The sequence below is a fragment of the Gracilinanus agilis genome, chromosome 1 (genome assembly GCF_016433145.1).
Source record: "Gracilinanus agilis isolate LMUSP501 chromosome 1, AgileGrace, whole genome shotgun sequence".
Lineage (NCBI taxonomy): Eukaryota > Metazoa > Chordata > Mammalia > Didelphimorphia > Didelphidae > Gracilinanus > Gracilinanus agilis.
The window spans coordinates 81288856-81306931 of record NC_058130.1 but is presented as its reverse complement, the minus strand read 5'-3'; the positions used below and the strand labels follow the sequence as shown (position 1 = coordinate 81306931).

General features: G+C 33.7%; 1 protein-coding gene across 1 annotated transcript in view; it reads right to left on the bottom strand.

Annotated features, from left to right (window-relative positions):
• The window catches only part of TNS3 (tensin 3), a 199947-nt gene that overhangs the window by 161859 nt on the left and 20012 nt on the right, over positions 1 to 18076 (bottom strand). The window contains exons 5-7 of the mRNA XM_044676470.1: positions 15716 to 15828; positions 14221 to 14281; positions 12771 to 12846 (exon numbers count right to left, since the gene is read on the bottom strand). Coding sequence (XP_044532405.1) covers positions 12771 to 12846; positions 14221 to 14281; positions 15716 to 15828 — 250 coding nt within the window. The remainder of the gene's footprint in view (positions 1 to 12770; positions 12847 to 14220; positions 14282 to 15715; positions 15829 to 18076) is intronic.

Sequence of the window (18076 nt, the reverse complement as noted above, 5' to 3'; positions counted from 1 at the left end):
AATAAAACCATTTTTTAAAATTGCAAACCAGAGAACAGAAGGAAATAGGCAAGGATGTTTATATGCTGAGAGATTACACACATATAACACACAAACACATACACAAAAGGGATATACATATATGTGCAAGTATTTGTTATATATTGAATTCATTATGTACTTTAAAGGAAAAGCATGGGATGTGTAATATATCATCAATTTAATGTGCAAGCCTCTTTTTCTATTATTTGTACATGAAAATGCTCATTTTTATTTGATGTGTAAGTTCAGAAAAAATTTCAATAAAATATGTTTGTTGTTTAAAATTCATTCTCCATTCATTCCTTAAGTAATATGCAAAAGTTAAAAGACTGAAGCCTATAAATGCCACGATATTGTGATTCATGTTGACAAAACAATCAGATTTAAATATGAGTATATATATATAAAATTCCAAATGTCAGTAACAGCAGACATTGCCTTGGGTGATTGGCTTCAAGACCACAGAGATACAATATGCCAACTCTAAAGGTAGAGCACTTATTTTCAGACAGAGTACCCAGCAGACTTCTAGAAGATTATTTAAAGAATAGGTGAAAAATCTTAAAGGTTGGCAAGTGCAAGTCATGAACACCCCAAAGAAAAACAATCAACAATGAAATTGATGTAAGTACAGCAACACTAAAATTACAGAAAAAAATCTTATTAATTCAGGGCTCCACTAAGGATTTTGTGATCATTACAAAGGCTTAGACTGGAACTTACCTTTTTAGTATTTAAAAGAAGATGGACACTGTCCTAATATTCTTATTTCTGCTAAGAGCACCACCATTCTCATTAATTAAACTTTAAATTGTAAGGTCATCTGTAACTTTTCCTTTATTATTCATTCTCCTTAGCCAATCATCTACCACATCTTGTCAATTCTTTCTAAGAAATGACTTTAATATCTAACAATACTGCCACCATCTTTAGTCTGGGCCATCATCATTTCACAGTGATGGCTTCCTAATTGGTTTTAATTGGTTTACCTGCCACTTAACCAAGTTGTTCCTGTTTTATTTTGCTGTTGTTTTCGTTGAGTTGTTTCAGTCATGCTTGACTATTTGTGACCCTATTTGGGGTTTTTTTTTGGGGGGGGGAATTAAGTAGTTTGCCATTTTCTTCTCCAGCTCATTTTATAGTCAAGGAAACCAAGGCAAACAAGGTTAAGTAACATGGCCAGGGTCATACAGCTAGTATTGGAGAATAGATATCCAGATCTTCCTGCCTCCTGACACAGTACTCTATCTACTATGCCACTTAGCTGTCCTAGAGCTACTGCTGCTCCCACCTCAGCTTATTTTTAGACAAGATGGCCTTTCATGGTCCTATAACCATCCTCCTAACCAAATCCTCTCCTCTCCAACCCCCTTTTCTATCAAATCTTTCCCCATTTATTGTCTTCTTTAGAATCATTCACCTAGCAACAATTTTTTTTATTCTGAATGCTGATGATCTTTAACTTTTCTACTATTCTTTTTTGCTCAATTCCATTCTCCCTTGTAAAATGTCACTTAAACCTTTTCATAATCAGATTTTTTCCATCTTTAATATGGCCTTCTAGAGAACAAGGGCTGAGGATCATATTTCTTTTCTTGAACAGTATGCATATTATGGGCACCAAGCAATAAAGCTTAGATTACATTGCATGAAAATTAAAAGAATGAAAATGATGAAGTAACCTGCTGTGGAACTATTTTCAAAGTGTGTTCACTAGCTATACACAGCTGCAAAAAATGAAAAAAAAATGGAAAATATTAACCTTTTGCTTAATTTCTGGAACTTTCTTTAAAGATGATAAATAATGATAATGTTCCCTGATGATGACTGTGAGTGAACTATACATTCTTCCCTTATTATTCATTTGGCTATGGTATTTTTATTTGTTCAGATGTTTTTCACATACTACCTAGACAACTTTCAGAAAGACTTTGATCCCTTGAGCTTTCCAAGTGTCTTCTCAATAAAGCTAGTATTTTTAAGGTTTTGTCATCTGATGTTGAAGGCACCAAAAATACTGTCAAATAAACTTGTAGAATTAGCACACCTTGGTTTGATGTGAAGTCCTCATTTCTTTAAATGTCTATAACCCACAATATCTAGTAAAGTGCAGAAGTCATTTAATAATAATAATTATAAAGCATATGACAACTTGGTCAAATGAAATTAACTACAACTGGTAGTTATGGAAATATCCAAATAATTATCTTTGAAATAGAAACCCAAAACTTTTTTCACCAAAGAATTATACATGAAAGATTTAGGGGCAATTTAACAGTGCCAAACTATTCATTAAAACGAGTTAGTTAAGAAAAGAAGATTTGAGAAGACAAGATTTTTAGGGTTGAGTGTATAATACTCGCTATATTTTGTCAAATACCAGAACATGACAGAACTTCTAAAATAGGATCCATGACCACAAGAAAGAGAATAGTCCAAAAATTCAAAATAAAAAGAAACAAAGAATGAAAAAAAATAATGCAAAGCACTTTTGTCTTGAATTTGGATTGAATACTGGGTTTCTACCACCTATATAAGCTTAAATAAATTTGTTTAGTCATATCTAAAATAAGGTCATTCTACTTGACTTCTAAGATCCATTCCACATCTAAATCTATCATAATGCTATTTATTGTATGACAGACAACTGTGGTTCAATAAGTTAAGTTATAAGTACATATGTTAGCCCAGGCACTAAAAATAAACAGAGAACCAGGTCAAAATTCAGTAAGAGGGAAAAAAGCAGGTTAAATTGCATTTTAAAATTAATATGAACTTTCAAATAATCTTAAGCTGCTCCTTGATTTTTTTTTAAAAAGCTCCTATCTTTTAGGGCAAAGACTATCCTGGTAAAATATAAGGATAAGAATTATGGAATAGAATAATACCCAGGCAATCAGATTTATGTGTACTCCTAAGCACAAGAAGAGATATGCTTCTGTGTACTACTGATTATGATGTTTACAGAACAGTGTAAGGTGCATCTCCTAGGAAATGTAGACTCCAAAAGAGATGGATCAGTCATATGGCAAGTGTTCAGCATGAGAAAGAGAGAGCCAACATATTGCATTAGTTTCCACAAAAGGGTGGAAAATTCAAGAGGAATGCTTCCAAAATGAAGAGAATGGCATCTACTAAGGATTTAGTGGAAGATACAGACATGCTTCACACATGATGTTACATGGATAGACTGAGTATGAATCTTTGAAGAAAAAATATGTTGTTTTTTTAGCAAACCAATGTCTTACAATAAAGTGCTCTAATAGTCCAGCTCTGATATATGCATCATTACATCCAAGGTTTACTGTACCCATTCCATAAAGTAGTTTGGAACTGGGAACTAAAAGTCATAGATCATTCAGAAAAGACATAGCATAAAAACCATCAGTAGTTATATAAGATGGATAAGAAATTTACATGCAACTTGTAGATGAGAAATCTGGAAGAGATCCAGAGACCAGATCCAGCTTGTTACTTCTCTCTTGGTGTCTGTCATCCAAAGCTTGTAAACAAGTTTCCACCCAGTATTTTGGTGGGAAAACTGCTTTATAAACTGTAAGATTCTCAATGACTGTGAACCCATAGTTTTGCTGTTAATTCATTTGCTAGTTCTACTTGAATGTATCAATAGTCATTTATTACCATCCTCTGTTCTTTAATAAAGCTATATTACTTTGTTTCTATAACCTGAATGTATGGATAATCCCAAATATTTCTTTTTGCTAGCAACATAAACAGTCTTTTCATTAAAAAATCATAGTGAGGAAAAGATTTTGTAAGTCATCTAATTCATCTCATTCATTTTATAGATAAGCAAATTGAACTCCAAGAGGAAAGTGATATTCCAAATGTCACATAGTTTAGTGGCAAAGGACTCAACCCAAGTCTCTTGTCTCTATTCAATCCCCTTCATACTATATCACAGTTGCCTATTTATTGATATTATAAATTATGTTTTTTATCTTAAATAGAAATATTTAATAGAATTCTTCTTTCCCATGAAAGATAATATAGTGCAGTAGAGAAAGAACAGGTCCACATTTAAGTTTCAACTCTGACACATACTGGTTTTCTCACCCTCAGCAAGACACTTAACTTTTCATGGTTTAAATCAACTCTGAAAGACTGTAAAATTGAAAAGACCTCAACTGAACCTCATAAGAACTGATAATTAACCAAATAAATATACACTGCATGTCTAAATTCACTAGAGATCTAATATAATCCAGTTATCATAATAATTCAGTTAAATCTATCAACTAGCTCCTCAATTCATAATACTTCCCCAGGTAATATAAAAAGTAGTAAATAAGGAGTAATCTGAATTCAAATTTTGACTACACTGCTTATTTAAGAGAGTACTGGTAAATTTTTAACAACTGGCTCTTTTTAAAAGTGCACATAACACAAACTAAAGTTTAATCTACATTATTAACATTTTTAATCACTTTATTAAGTTTAGAAAATCAACAAACAGTAAGCCAAGCTTAATTTTTAAAGCATTTGCTAATTCTAAGGTTTAATATTCACAATGAAAATTTAACCATTGAGGGGGCAGCTGGGTAGCTCAGTGGATTGAGAGCCAGGCCTAGAGACAGGAGGTCCTAGGTTCAAATCCGGCCTCAGACACTTCCCAGCTGTGTGACCCTGGGCAAGTCACTTGACCCCCATTGCCTACCCTTACCAATCTTCCACCTATAAGTCAATACACAGAAGTTAAGGGTTTAAAATTTAAAAAAAAAATTAACCATTGGGTCTTGTAAACAGGTATGATCTTTTCCAGTATACCCAAATTATTACTTGGACAAATAATTTCACCTCTCTTGATCTAGGTTTTGTGATTTGTAAATTGAAAGTAACTGGACTAAATAACCTCTAAGGTCCCGCTCTTTGATCCTATTGTACTCTAATATACCTTTCAATTTAACAAACCATATGATTTACCTAAATTTGACTCTGACTGTGCTGTTAGCTAAATTAAAACTAAGATATGCTAATATATTTATAAATACATTATAATGTCTTTGTAGTCCACATACAGGGAGAGTTCTGCCCTGTTTATATGTAAAAGAAGCCATCTGCAAGTGAAGGGTTGGGGGTAAATCTGCTAAAATAAATGAGAAAACTAAGATGTAAAGGAAAAATGTCATTCCCAGATTCCTCAAAAATAAGTACAAATTTCTATCTTGGGTCTATCTCTTTTCTTTCTAAGCATAAAAACAAGTTCAAAAACTCAAAAATACATATCAACAAAGAAGACTCACTGTTGGATAGCTATAGGATTTGGGTGGTAAATCTACAAAAACATTTTTGCTCCGTGGGATCCTTTCCAAATTATGGTCCTTGCCAAATATTTTATGAGGTATGGGAGTACTTACATATTTGAACTTTTACACAGAGAATCACTGTTTTCCTGAACTATGCCTTTTTTTTCTTGGCTTATTTCTTAATATATTCACTGCCTTCTACTCCTCAATAGAGTTTTCAATTCAATCTGGAATATATATTCAATTGATTTCCACTAACATGTCAAAAATAAAAGAATTATAGAAGTATCATTCTAAGTAGGGCAGGGAACAAATGGACAATACTTTAATACAGTTAAGTCAATAATGTTTTCAATATTTATGTTCTTCATTCATTTATTGAGGGTTGGTAAACTTTGTGCTTAGAGAAATGACATTCTAAGATAGTGCAGTTCTTGGTTTGCCACCAGTGAGGGCCTCATAAAGAAAGGCACACATAATTCTTTAAATATGTTGTTGCTTTTAGGGGAGAAAGGAATGCTACTGTGGAGGGGCATGGACTGGCATAATCTTCTTTTTGCCCCTTATTTTTTCTCTAAGATTCCTTTCTCATATGAAATACATTCCTAGTAGGAATCCATGAAAAATAAAAGGATACTTTTTTGAAAAAAATTGAAATAATTTAACTTGTTTCAAATAAATAGAAAAGAAATACAATATAAACAAAAAATTATGGGGAAGAAGGGAAATGAAGTTAACAACAAAGAGAAGTATAATAAAAAAAAACAAAGATGAATAGTGACATGCCAAGAATGAGAGATAAATTATGGATGTCCTATTTGCTTCATTGGAATCCTCATGATGTCAAAAGAAAATGAGGGCCCTAATCCTAAATATTTTGTGTAAATATCTGTTGTTGAAGTGAATGCCCCAGATGGGCAGGCATTGATGCCTTACTGATTTGGTTCATTGAAGGGATTGTACACATCAAAAAAGCAGTTGTGTGGTACAGGTATAGTGAAAAGAGTGCTGGATCTTGAGTCAGGAAGCCCTGAATTTCAGTTTTGTCTTAGTTATAAATAACTAGCTGTATGACCTGTGGCAAATCATTCAATTTCTGTCAGTCTCAGTTTCTTAATCTATAAAACAGGGACAATAATAACACCTCACCCATATTTGCTCTGAGAATAAAATGAAATGATATTTATAAAGAGTGATCACTGAGTCTTCCTTATTGACTTCCTAAGTCCCATCAAGTGAAATTATCATGTCATCTTTTAGGGTCTAACATAGAAGGTGCTTCAAATATTTGTATTGACAAATTGTTGAACATAAGGAATTACAGAAAGAGTACATAAGATCTGGCATAAGCAAAGTGAGACACAGAAGAAGGTTCAAGATGAAAACTAGGTTACTGAAGACATCAATAGGTCTGGTGGTCATAAGTCATAATTTTATAATCAATCAAGTCTAAAGTTCCAGACAAGGAAGAAAATCTGTAGTGTTTGAAGTATGCACCCAAGGAATATCTGATGGGAAAATTGGTAATTACAATAAGTAACCAATGTGGTAGAGATGAAGGCAGAATAGATGGAAATCATGAGGCTCTCAATGCTATCACCAGCTAATTTTAATTGAGGCCAAATCAATTAATCTCTAGGGACAGCAGTTTCTAGCCTTCAAAGATGAAAGTTAAAATAAATCACCGCCTTACAGAGTTAAAAATTCTTTAACTCTTTGGGCATCTGATAGACGAAAAGTAATTTGAAACTGGCCATCTTTCTTACAATGATGTGTATCAGAATTACATAAAAAGTAAGTATATTACTTGCAATGGAAATCAAGTCAACAATTACCTGACTTCTTTTAATAGTTTGTCTCCTTTAATACAATTGCATCTGTTCTTCAAAGTCCACTCCAAGTCCATTTCTACATGAAATTTTCCCAGAATACATTATCTAACAATGATCTCTCTTCTCATGGAATCACTAAGGCACATAACATAAACAAATATACACAGACATACAGACAAACATGCCCCTGGCAGTTAAGCTATGTTTTTTAAATTAATTCTGTATGATAATGCCATCCTTCCAACAAGATTTCTATAGGATAAGGATCATATCTTGTAAATTTTTTTTCCTACAACCCAAACTCATCCTATATTTTGCATCAGATTAGAGATCTATGTTTCACATTCTGAAATATGCAAGCATTCTAGCAGTTGTGCCCTTCTCTTTTTGTTTTGTTTTTATCAGTGCTGATAAATGGCAGGGGAAAAAATAAGAACTGGGACAGGAAAAAGAGAGTGGTATTGAGGCCCAATATAACTCAAGCATGAGTTATTAGAGGAAAGTAGGAGGGAGGTTTCACATATAATGGAATGAATCCCATTGAGCTTGAGGTTTTAGATAAGCAAATATTTCAACAAATATATACTCTTTGGTGGGGGGCTCCAAAGAGTGACTCAGGGGTTATTGCATTGGACTTGGAATCAGGAAGACTCATCTTCATGAGTTTAAATCTAGCTTTAGATGTTTACTAGCTGTGTGATCTTGGGCTAGTCACTTAATCCTGTTTGCATCAATTCCTGTAAAATGAGCTGGGAAAGGAAAGAGCAAACCATTCAAGTATCTTTGCCAAGAAAATACCAATGAGTGCCATAAAGAGTTGGACTTGACTAAAGGACTAAACAACAAACAAAAGAAAGCTTCTGGGGCAGTATTTGGACCCAAGTCTTTCTGACGCTAAATTTTATCCACACTGTACCACTGTACCACCATTATCTCAAAAGTACTTTCTGGATCAAAGATTCTATGAGCAGATTAAAATTAGGTAGGATTTATGATATTATCATGGGTTATTTCTATTCCCCACTGTTCTGTTGATCAAGGAATGGCTTTTAAGAGATGTTAAGTTTAGAAAATTCACCACTAGAAAATTCACTATGGTCATCAAAGTGCAACAAAGTGGCTAATCATCAGGCGATGAACAATACTCTAACTTTGGGATTGAGATGAAAAGGATACAGTCCTTCACTGGGCTTCTACTTGAAGTCTAGCCATTTTCTTGGACTTTTTTAAAATAAATGTAATAGAAAAATCGTATGATTCGATGAATAACAGAAATACAGAGAGAGATGAAACCTTGGAATTTGTGGCTGAGATTTCCATTTCCCAGTATCTCCTACTAAACACTCTTTTTGTTAGGTGTGTTGGAATGCATGGTTCATTACCTCAGGTGTTACACTCATGATCTTAAGATTTCTAAATGTAATCACTGAGATTTAATGAGGTTACTAAACTCCACCTTGAATCAGACCAGGAGAGCAACTACTTGACACTGAATTCTTGGATCAGTGCTTGGCAAGAGCAAATTTCACTCTCCTTTTTGAAGGTTATCCTACCTTTCTCTAATTAACTGTGCCAGTTCACTTTCTTCCATTCCTTCCCTTGTTGTCTCTACACCAATCCTTGTCCAGAATACAACATACTGTAATAAGAGTTCAAGGCAAAGGCAGCCTGCAAAGTTCTCCCAAGATTTTTTTAAAAATTAAAATAATCATGAGTTGTCTGCCTCTCATTTTACATGTGTTATCCCTGTCCCAAGAACAGGAAGTGAATAGAAGGCCTGTAAAGTGAGTGAATTATTATGGGAATAATGTCTATTGTTCCTACCAATTGAACTTCAAAATATCTTCATAGTAAGAGAAGAGGGGTGAACTCTAGGGCATAAGTGATTAAAAGCAGGCAAGCGCTCTGGTCTTTAGCCCTTGAATGAAAGGGAAGAACACAAACATATTAGGATGTGGTGTTTGATTAAATGAAGCAATCTTAATTAAAGACAAACTGGGCTAGATAGGTTTATCTAGAAAGCAGAGGAAAACTTTTCAGTCTACCACTTAGTGATGATACTTTCAAGGCTTTCAGCCAGAGAGAAAAATATGTGAATATTTAGCAGAGGGACAATAAGAAGAAAAAAGAGAAAGGCCATGGTATTTGTCCAAAGGGAGGTCATCTTTGTTAGGAAACCAAGGTACTTTCCTGGAGAAGAGTAAAGTAGAAACCCTTATCATGAAGGGTACCTGCCCAGATAATGAGTCATGGACCTAAAAAGGAAAGATATCTAAATGGAAGGGAGATATTAAACAGTACAGGGATGGCTTGGAAAGAATATGGTTGTTTTTTTTTTTTTTTAATAAAAACCCATTTTTTGTCTCCCAGATGTGAGATTTTCTGTTTCTCCCCAGAATGAAGAATTTTGCTATTCACTGCAAAAGTTCCCATTACTCAAAAAAGTTCTTCTCAAAGATATGATAAAGGCAACAGGCCACCTCTCCCCATTGATAATATAGTTAGATAATAAAGTTAAATGGAAAATCTCACTCTCAGCTCAGTAGAAGAAGTACAAAGATTGCACGCTTAGAGTATTCAAAAGCTGCCACTACAAACTCAGAAAGAACTTACTGACTAGTTAACCTTGCAAAAAACAGCAGCTCTTTTATTTGTGAAACAAGATTTTAAATGTTGTTCAGAAAAATAAGCATGTTTGTTTTGTAATGGTCATTGATTCGGAATAAATTTCTATGCTATCGAACCTCAAATCTAATAGTACTTTCAGGACACTGAAGAATAAAACAAGGCACACCAAAATGAGGGCTCCCTGGGGTCACTGATAAAAGTCTAGCTTCCCAGCTATTATGAAGCATCAACTGGTATTTCCTGGCCTGCCCCAAATGTTTCCATGAATTATTTATTATGTCTCTTAAAAAACAAAATCTCAGGTACACACAGACAACCTAATAGGAAAAGTATTCATTTAATCCTCCTCTCATATAACATTTAAACACATATAATAGTTTAGCATGTTTTGAAAGTCAATCAAACACTAAGGCTATTTGTTGGTTCACTTTTTAAATTATTTTTCTGTCCTTTCTTAGAGCTCCTAAGTCCTATAGACTTAATTTTCAGAAACACTGAATATTTGTCACCAGCCAAATGTATGATTAACTCTGGTGCCAAGCACTCATAGCCAGATTGAATGCCTCCTTTGTGAAATATGATCATTCCCAATGCCCAGAATGAAGCACTAACCAGCTGAAAAAGGGACTTTCTCATAGGATGATTAACAATAAATACCCTTGAGGAATGCCAGTGCTGTGATACAAACCAACAGAGAAAAAAAGAGTATTAAATAAAATATGACTCATTATGGCAGAATAATTTTCTATACAATGAGGCAAATATTAGACTATTTTCATTCTTTATTTTACCCTAAGCTTAAAAATCAAAATCCATATTTAAAATTTAGAACAATTAAGATGAATACCACTTAAAACTTAAGTAAAATTACTTAAATAAACTACTTAAAACTCCCCTTCATAATAGTTGCTATGCTATATGCCTTGAATTTAAACAGTAGAGTAATAAAAATGACATTCACTAAATTTGGTTTTTGGAGCATACTGTATTGATGCCATTTCCACAGTAAATTTGATTAAACTCTAAAGATCCTTCCAATTATAAATTTGATGATTTAAAAATTCCAAAAGAATATTTCTGTCACATAAATAGATGGACCTAGGCATAGATCCTGGATCTACTTTCTTTGGGGCAAGGTCATATAGGGCAGAAAGTAAAAGTAATGAATGCTTCTTTCTTTGTAGGACTAAATACTACATTCTTCCTTCCAAATTTAGTTCATGGTGAGTGGGCAATTATCCATAATTTGTTTAAGAAATCTTCATTTATTTATACATGAAAATTGAATATTTATAATATTCCTGACAAGAGATAGGCTAAGATTTACTTTGATATTATTAATAAAAAGTTATAATAAAAGTTTGTAGGAGAAATGAGCATATTCTTTAAGAGAATAAGATATAAGCAAATCAAGCACATACTTTATAAATGAAGCTAAATTTCAAATTATTTTTAATTATTTCTTAAAGCAATTTCTTTAAGAGGCTTTCTCTGATTGACAGTGAATGAGTTGATAAAAGAATTAATTAATTTAGAAAAAAATTTAAGAACTTACTTTGTCAAAAAAATGTGCTAAGTTCTATATACTGTAGTGCAAATAGGGTGCATGCATCCTATTTGCACTACAGTACAGATCAAAGAAAGAAGTTACTACTCTGTCAGTCATGTTCATTCAACATTCTCTACTTAAATGAAAACAATAGAAAAGCACACACATCATATGACTGATACATGTAAAAAGTCTAACGATTCAATTATTCACCATTTCAGACTGAAATTCCCTTTCATTAGCCCATGCTAATAAGCCCTAACTACAGAAATATGCATTATAAGCTACAAGACAAAATTGTTCATAGCAATATAATAGACTTTTTTGAATTGACATAATTTATTTAAAAATCTAAATAACCAGGAAGTTTTGTTCTGAATGTTTGAAAGCTATTAATATAATTAATTCTACTTCTCATAATCATAACACACACATATATATAGGAATTTATTTACATGTGATTTTAATTGGCCAGGGTCAATGATTACATGGGATACCAAGTATGGAAATTATAATCATCAATGAGGATTTCTGTGAACTTTGAGGATAAAAAGTAAACTGATTAATGGGACTGGGGAAAGGACATTGGAAGCAATGGCACAGAACCAATAAACCATGTAGCCCTTAACAAGCACAGAAAAACAACATTTTGATAAACTTTCTGTGATTTGCACTCTCTGCTCCCAAGTCTGAATTCATGTCTACTTCCTCTGCTTCTGCCATGTTTAATTTAGAGATTTGCTCTAAAGGATCCAGAACATTCTGAGGAATTTATGAGAAAGAATGCTATCCACATCTAGAGAAAGAAGTGTGGGAGGAGAAATCCAGAAGAAAACATGTGACATCACTTGTTCATATGAGTACCTGATTTAGGGTATATATATAAAAAACCAAGTGGAATTGCTTGTCAAATCCAGGAGGAGGGAGCCGTGAGGGGAGGGAAAAAACATAAATCATGCAACCATGGAAAAGATTTTAAAATTTAAATTTAAAAAGATAGAGATCTACTATAAATCTTATTATCATACTACTCCGCTGCCAAGTATCAAAGTTATTTACACACATATGTAATGACTCTACTAGACTGTAAACATCTCATAAGTGAGAATTTTGTCTTGCCTTCTACATAAATAATTTTTGTATATGGACCAAATAAGTCTACCCATAGAAGTTCCAATAAGTTGCCTTGGAAATGCAAAATATGGATGTTTTTGTAACAGAATTTTTAAAAGTAATATTTAATACAAACTTAAGTCAAAATCAGATGATACTGTAATACCAGGGAAGTCAGATGTAATGGATTGTTTTATCTCTTTATTTAAAATAACTTCTCTTTGAAAATAAACCAAATGCTATAAGATGAAGTTTATTTTCAGTTCTCTTGTTCATTAAAAATAAAAAACCAAAAATTTTTCATGTTTATATTTGGAAAAGACAGATAAATAAAATGGATTGATATCTTAGAGCACTTACCATTATGTCTCCTTTTAGAAGCTGGGCTGGTTCAATGGCAATGCAAACTCTGCTTTGGTTTTCTGGACCAACATTGCTAAGTAAAGAAAGAACATGAACATTAAAGAGATCCTGTTAGTTTTGAGGCTGTGAACAACTTTTTTTTCCCTAGTAAATGGATGACTAGGGGTAATTCAGTACAGTGTGGGTAATGGGAAAACTAAAATAATTCTTCTCAATAAAGTTGGCCTCAAATATCCAAAAGTTTTCTGCTTCTTCATTTTATTCCTTCCCTTGCTGATTCTCTCTCTCTTTCTCTGCCTCTCTCTGTCTCTCTGTCTCTCTGTGTCTGTGTCTGTGTGTGTGTATGTGTCTCTCTCTCACTTACCTTCTGGTTTAGTATCAATTTTAACACAGAAAAGCATCAAGGAATAGGCAATCACAGTGTCTCAGAGATGGAAGAGATTGTTGATCCTCTTTAATTCTCTAGTTCAAGCTCCCTGACCAAGAATGTTCTGTATTATATATTTTGCTGTTCTTCTGCTATGATTGATACTAAGATAGCCAAAATATATGTAAGCTTAAAAAAACCTTTACCTTCTTTTTGGGGGAAGGGGATCTTTTTTAAAATAATCCTTAACCTTCCATCTGAGACTCTATACTGGGTATTGGTTCCAAGGCAGAAGAGTGGTAAGGACTACACAATTAAGGGTCAAGTGACTTCCCCAGAGTCAAACATCTAGGAAGTGTCTGAGGCCAGATTTGAATCCAAGATTTACCATATCTGAGCCTGGCTCTCAAACCACTGAGTCATCTAGCTGCCTCCTACCTTTGGTCTTAATATCAATTCTAAGACAGAAAAGAGGCAAGGGCTAGGTAATGGGGGTTAAGTGACTTTTCCAGGGTTACACAGCTAGGAAATGTCTGAGGCCTGATTTAAACCTAGGGCCTCCCAACTCTGGACCTGGCTCTTGATACACTATGCTATCTATCTTTTCCTTTTATACTCTTTCAAACTATATTATTCCTAGGTTCTTATAGTAGCACACCTTATTAGAAAATAGCCTTCACTATTTTCTAACAAGGATTTAGCATGCAGTTACCCATAAACAAAATAAGGCACCAAAGAGGAATGACAGGCAGGGAAGAAAGAGGACAAGAAGGCATGGATTTATCCCTGAGGTTGCCATTGAAGGTCACCTACTTTTGACTTTCCCTTGTCATAACCTTTCTGTTAAAAAAAAAAAGTAGGTATGATACATGTAAAACCCAGTGGAATTGTTCATTGGCTCTGGAAAGGGGGAGGGAGAAGGGTTGGAAAGAACATGAATCATGTACCCATGGAAAAACATTCTTAATTAATCTGATTACACTTTTTTTAAATGTAGGTAAAGTCATCATTTTGCAAGGTTTCTTAAAAAGTTCCTAAAGGGCTGAAGACATTCTTAGATGAAAGATCATTAAGACTTACTAGATTCCTGATGTATAGACGGGTTGCATTGCTTGGTAGAGCTTCAAAAATGGTCGGCAAACTGAAAGAACCAAAATTTGGTTGGGAAAAATCAGACTTATTTCAAAAGAAACTTTTGAACTAGGTAATCATGTAAGGTAATGAGAAAGGCTGAACAACAAGAGATTATCCCATGGGTGATGGAATTTCACAAACCTTCAGTCTACGCATAGAACATTTTTCAAATTCTATGAATAATAGACTAAGGGAGGTGGAGTGGGTTGGGGAAAGGTGGCACCATGTTCTAGAACACCACATACAAGGCAGGGAAAGGCTAAAACCACTGGTTTAAAAAAAAAAAGCTTAGAAGAATGTCTTAATTATCAATCAAAAATGGTGAAAATATTATAGCTTTCAAAAACAAGGTTTCTTCATCATCTAAATTATACTCTGAGAGTGACAAAAATCAATTTACATACAAACATGAGAGTACTAATATGACAGATTTGGGCTCAACTTCACCTTCTACCTAATCTCCTTTTTAACAACAACAACAACAAAAAAATACAACTGTTAGACAGTTGTCTGGGGAGAAGAGTCAATAAATGGCCACTGAGAAGAAGAAAATTGACTCAAAAAAGACCTGACTTGGATTTCGTGTTACTGATCTAGCTGACCATAAGCAAAGCTTACTAATAAACCCTTCTATACCAGAGTTCAGAATTGGTTACTGGCTTAAGTCTTTAGATAAACAAGAAGACCAAATAAAAAAGGCATAAACGGAATAGAGTTGTTTTTGGTTTTTTTTGCACAGATCATACCAATATGCAGAATTCCTGAGGATTTGATTCTGGGCATTAATCTTCAAAGAGCAGAAAAGTGGTGATCATTTTTAATTTGAGTAAATAAATTCCCTCATAATGTATTTCAGAAAAGTTGTGGTCTTACTACTGGGATTTACTCATTCCACCAATGAAGACTACAACTTCTCCTTGCCTGAGTAGACAGATTCTTAGGATTTTCTGACCAAAAATAAAACCATTACCCCGCAGCCAACTTCTGGCAATAAGCCTCTTAAACCTTTCTTAGAGAGGTAAATGTAATGAAGAGTTGATTTGCCAGATCCATGCTCAAAGCCTTCAAGATTAGCAACAGTACATTCAATAGATAGAGCTTTCAAGAGCCCAAGTTCACTCCATGCAATAGTACCGTATCAATAGAGCTTTACTGAAGGTCCACCATCTTTTCTATCAATATCTGAGTTCATCAGTGAAAGGAATTATCTCCAAAATGCAGATCACCAACTCCCTTTTACAGTCTTAAAAGTGTTATCAGGAAAACAATGAGGTTAAGTAGTATTGCCCTTGATAACACAGTTAATCAGTGAAAGAGTAGGCATGAAATCAAATATTCCTGACCTTTTCCACTATGCAACATTGCCTGTCCCATCCTACTTACTACATTAAAAAAAAGAGCAATAAAAACAACTTCCTATTTAATGTACCAACGCACTTACCTCCACCAGTATCAAAGTTGGGGATGCCATGAAGAATTACAAAGTGCAGGAAAAGTGGTGTGGTATTCATTTTCACAGATCCTGAGAGAAGGCCACTAAGGAAGTGGACATATCTGAAAACAATGCAATATTCAAACAAGTTAGAGAATGTGTTGGGTTCTAAAAGCCAGGGTAAAAGGAGCAAAAGAGCTTTGGGGGAAAAAATGGGCTCTTGGCAAAGCAAAGAAAGGTATAATGATAATATGTCATACTGTCTTGCTCTTTCTCCAGAATAAATGTCAATTCATCAGTTCATTCAAGTGGAATTCTATAGAATTCAAATTTGTTTTTTCCATCTTCTCCAAAGGTCAAGTGCCATGAAAAAATTCACTCATCTATCACCACTATCAATGATTATGTATATAAATGATATTTTTTCAAATAGCTAACCTGTATATATATATATATGCATATATATGTTATATATTGTTATGGCTCAATAATTTATATTTTACTATTATTGACAGTCCCATCTTTGGACTGATATATTGCTAGTAGACTAGGAATAACCAATATATGTCAGGGATCAATAATTTTGTTGGGGGTAGGGAGAGTGCCCTACAGAAACAGAGATCACGATCTAACTCTTAATTTAGTATTTAGGAAGTCATAGGAGGCTCAGAGAAGTAAAAGGAAAGGTTAGGATTGCAGGGCTAGAATTAGAAGGGATACAATAATATTACTAGTCTATTATTTAATAATAAAATATACACTGTATAATAATTAATATATTAACTAAATATGTAATTATGTAATATAATGTGCATATGTAATTATATAGTATTATATTTATAAGATGAATAATAAAATATTACATCATAACAGATAATAGGATATAATAATATATTGATACATAATCTAAAGTTTTGGAGCTTCAATTTTCTTTGTTTATTTATACAGGCACTAACTAGATATGAATGCTGATACCCTTCTATAACATTGTGCCAATTTCAGTCACCCGAGATTCCTCAATCTATCATATTAAAACTTTACAGAGTATATAAGGAAAAAGAATCATCTAGCTTAGGATATTTTATAAGAAATTCATTTCCTTTGAATACAATTCATTTAAAAACAAAACCCTAGTAACAAGTATTCATTATTAAGAAAACAAATTACCACATTGGCTTTGTTCAAGAATGTATAACTCCTTTCATATTTGGTCCATTCCCTCTCTGTTAGGAGATTGGCAAAATTTTTCATTTTAAACATGGTAACACAGTTGGTCTTACATTAAAAGTACAAGGAGCTGGGTAGCTCAGTGAAATGAGAGCCAGGTCCAGAGCTGGGAGGTCCTGGGTTCAAATATGGCTTCAGATACTTGTTATCTGTGAACCCTCAATTGCCTAGCTACTGCCACTCTTCTGCCTAGGAACCAATACTACGTATCTTTTCCAAGTCAAAAGATAAGACTTTAGGGGCAGGGAGGATTGCCTTTGTAAAAGTTACATAATAATTCAAGTGATTCTGTGTTTAGGTTAAGGTTAGAGAATTCTAGAGTTCACAAGGACCATAGAAATCTTTTCATCAGATGCCTCACTCTTCCTAAAATATCCTGGACAGGAGATCAACGAAGTTTCTTTTTTTGAATATCTCAAATAAACTACATTATGAGGCTGTTCATCCACTGTTGGATAGTGCAAGAGTCCTTTCAGGAAAGTTCCTTTACTATCTTTTTGACACTATACCCAATTGTATTTTTATTAAATCAATGGAGTCAATTTGCTGCTTTTTCATTTTATACTCAATTTCTAGCACCCACTCCATGTCAAATGATTCATTTTTCCTAGTCTAAAATTGTACATAGACCTACTTCTGCAGGCAAGACCCAGACCAGTAGGGAATAAAGAATGGGTTTTTGTATTTAGAAAAATGGAAGCTTATAATAGTACTATTTAGTTCTGTTTTCCCTAAAGAGGGAGGTGGGTGGATGAGGAGAGTGTTTTCTTAAGAAGCTATGAAGGAACTGTGATACCTCTGGGCAAATCATATGAGCTCCTTTCCTCAAAATAAGGGAGTTGGCCTACATGATTATTAAGGTCATTTTTAGCTCTAAAAATCAATCATTCTATAAGCTCTAGCTGACGTAGTAAAAGAAAATTTTATTTCTTTTAATGATGAAAAGTCCTTAAGGATCAGTAATCCCTGCTATGGCAAGCCAGAAAATCCTATCCTAAGTGTCTTTATCAGAGTATAAAGAGATATCTTCTTTTTGTCACAAAAGAAGTGACAAATCTGCTTTGATTGGGGGGAAAAGCACCATAAAATATATAATTTTTTTACAATGATGCTTTATGAAGGGAGGACAAGAAGTTTTTCCCA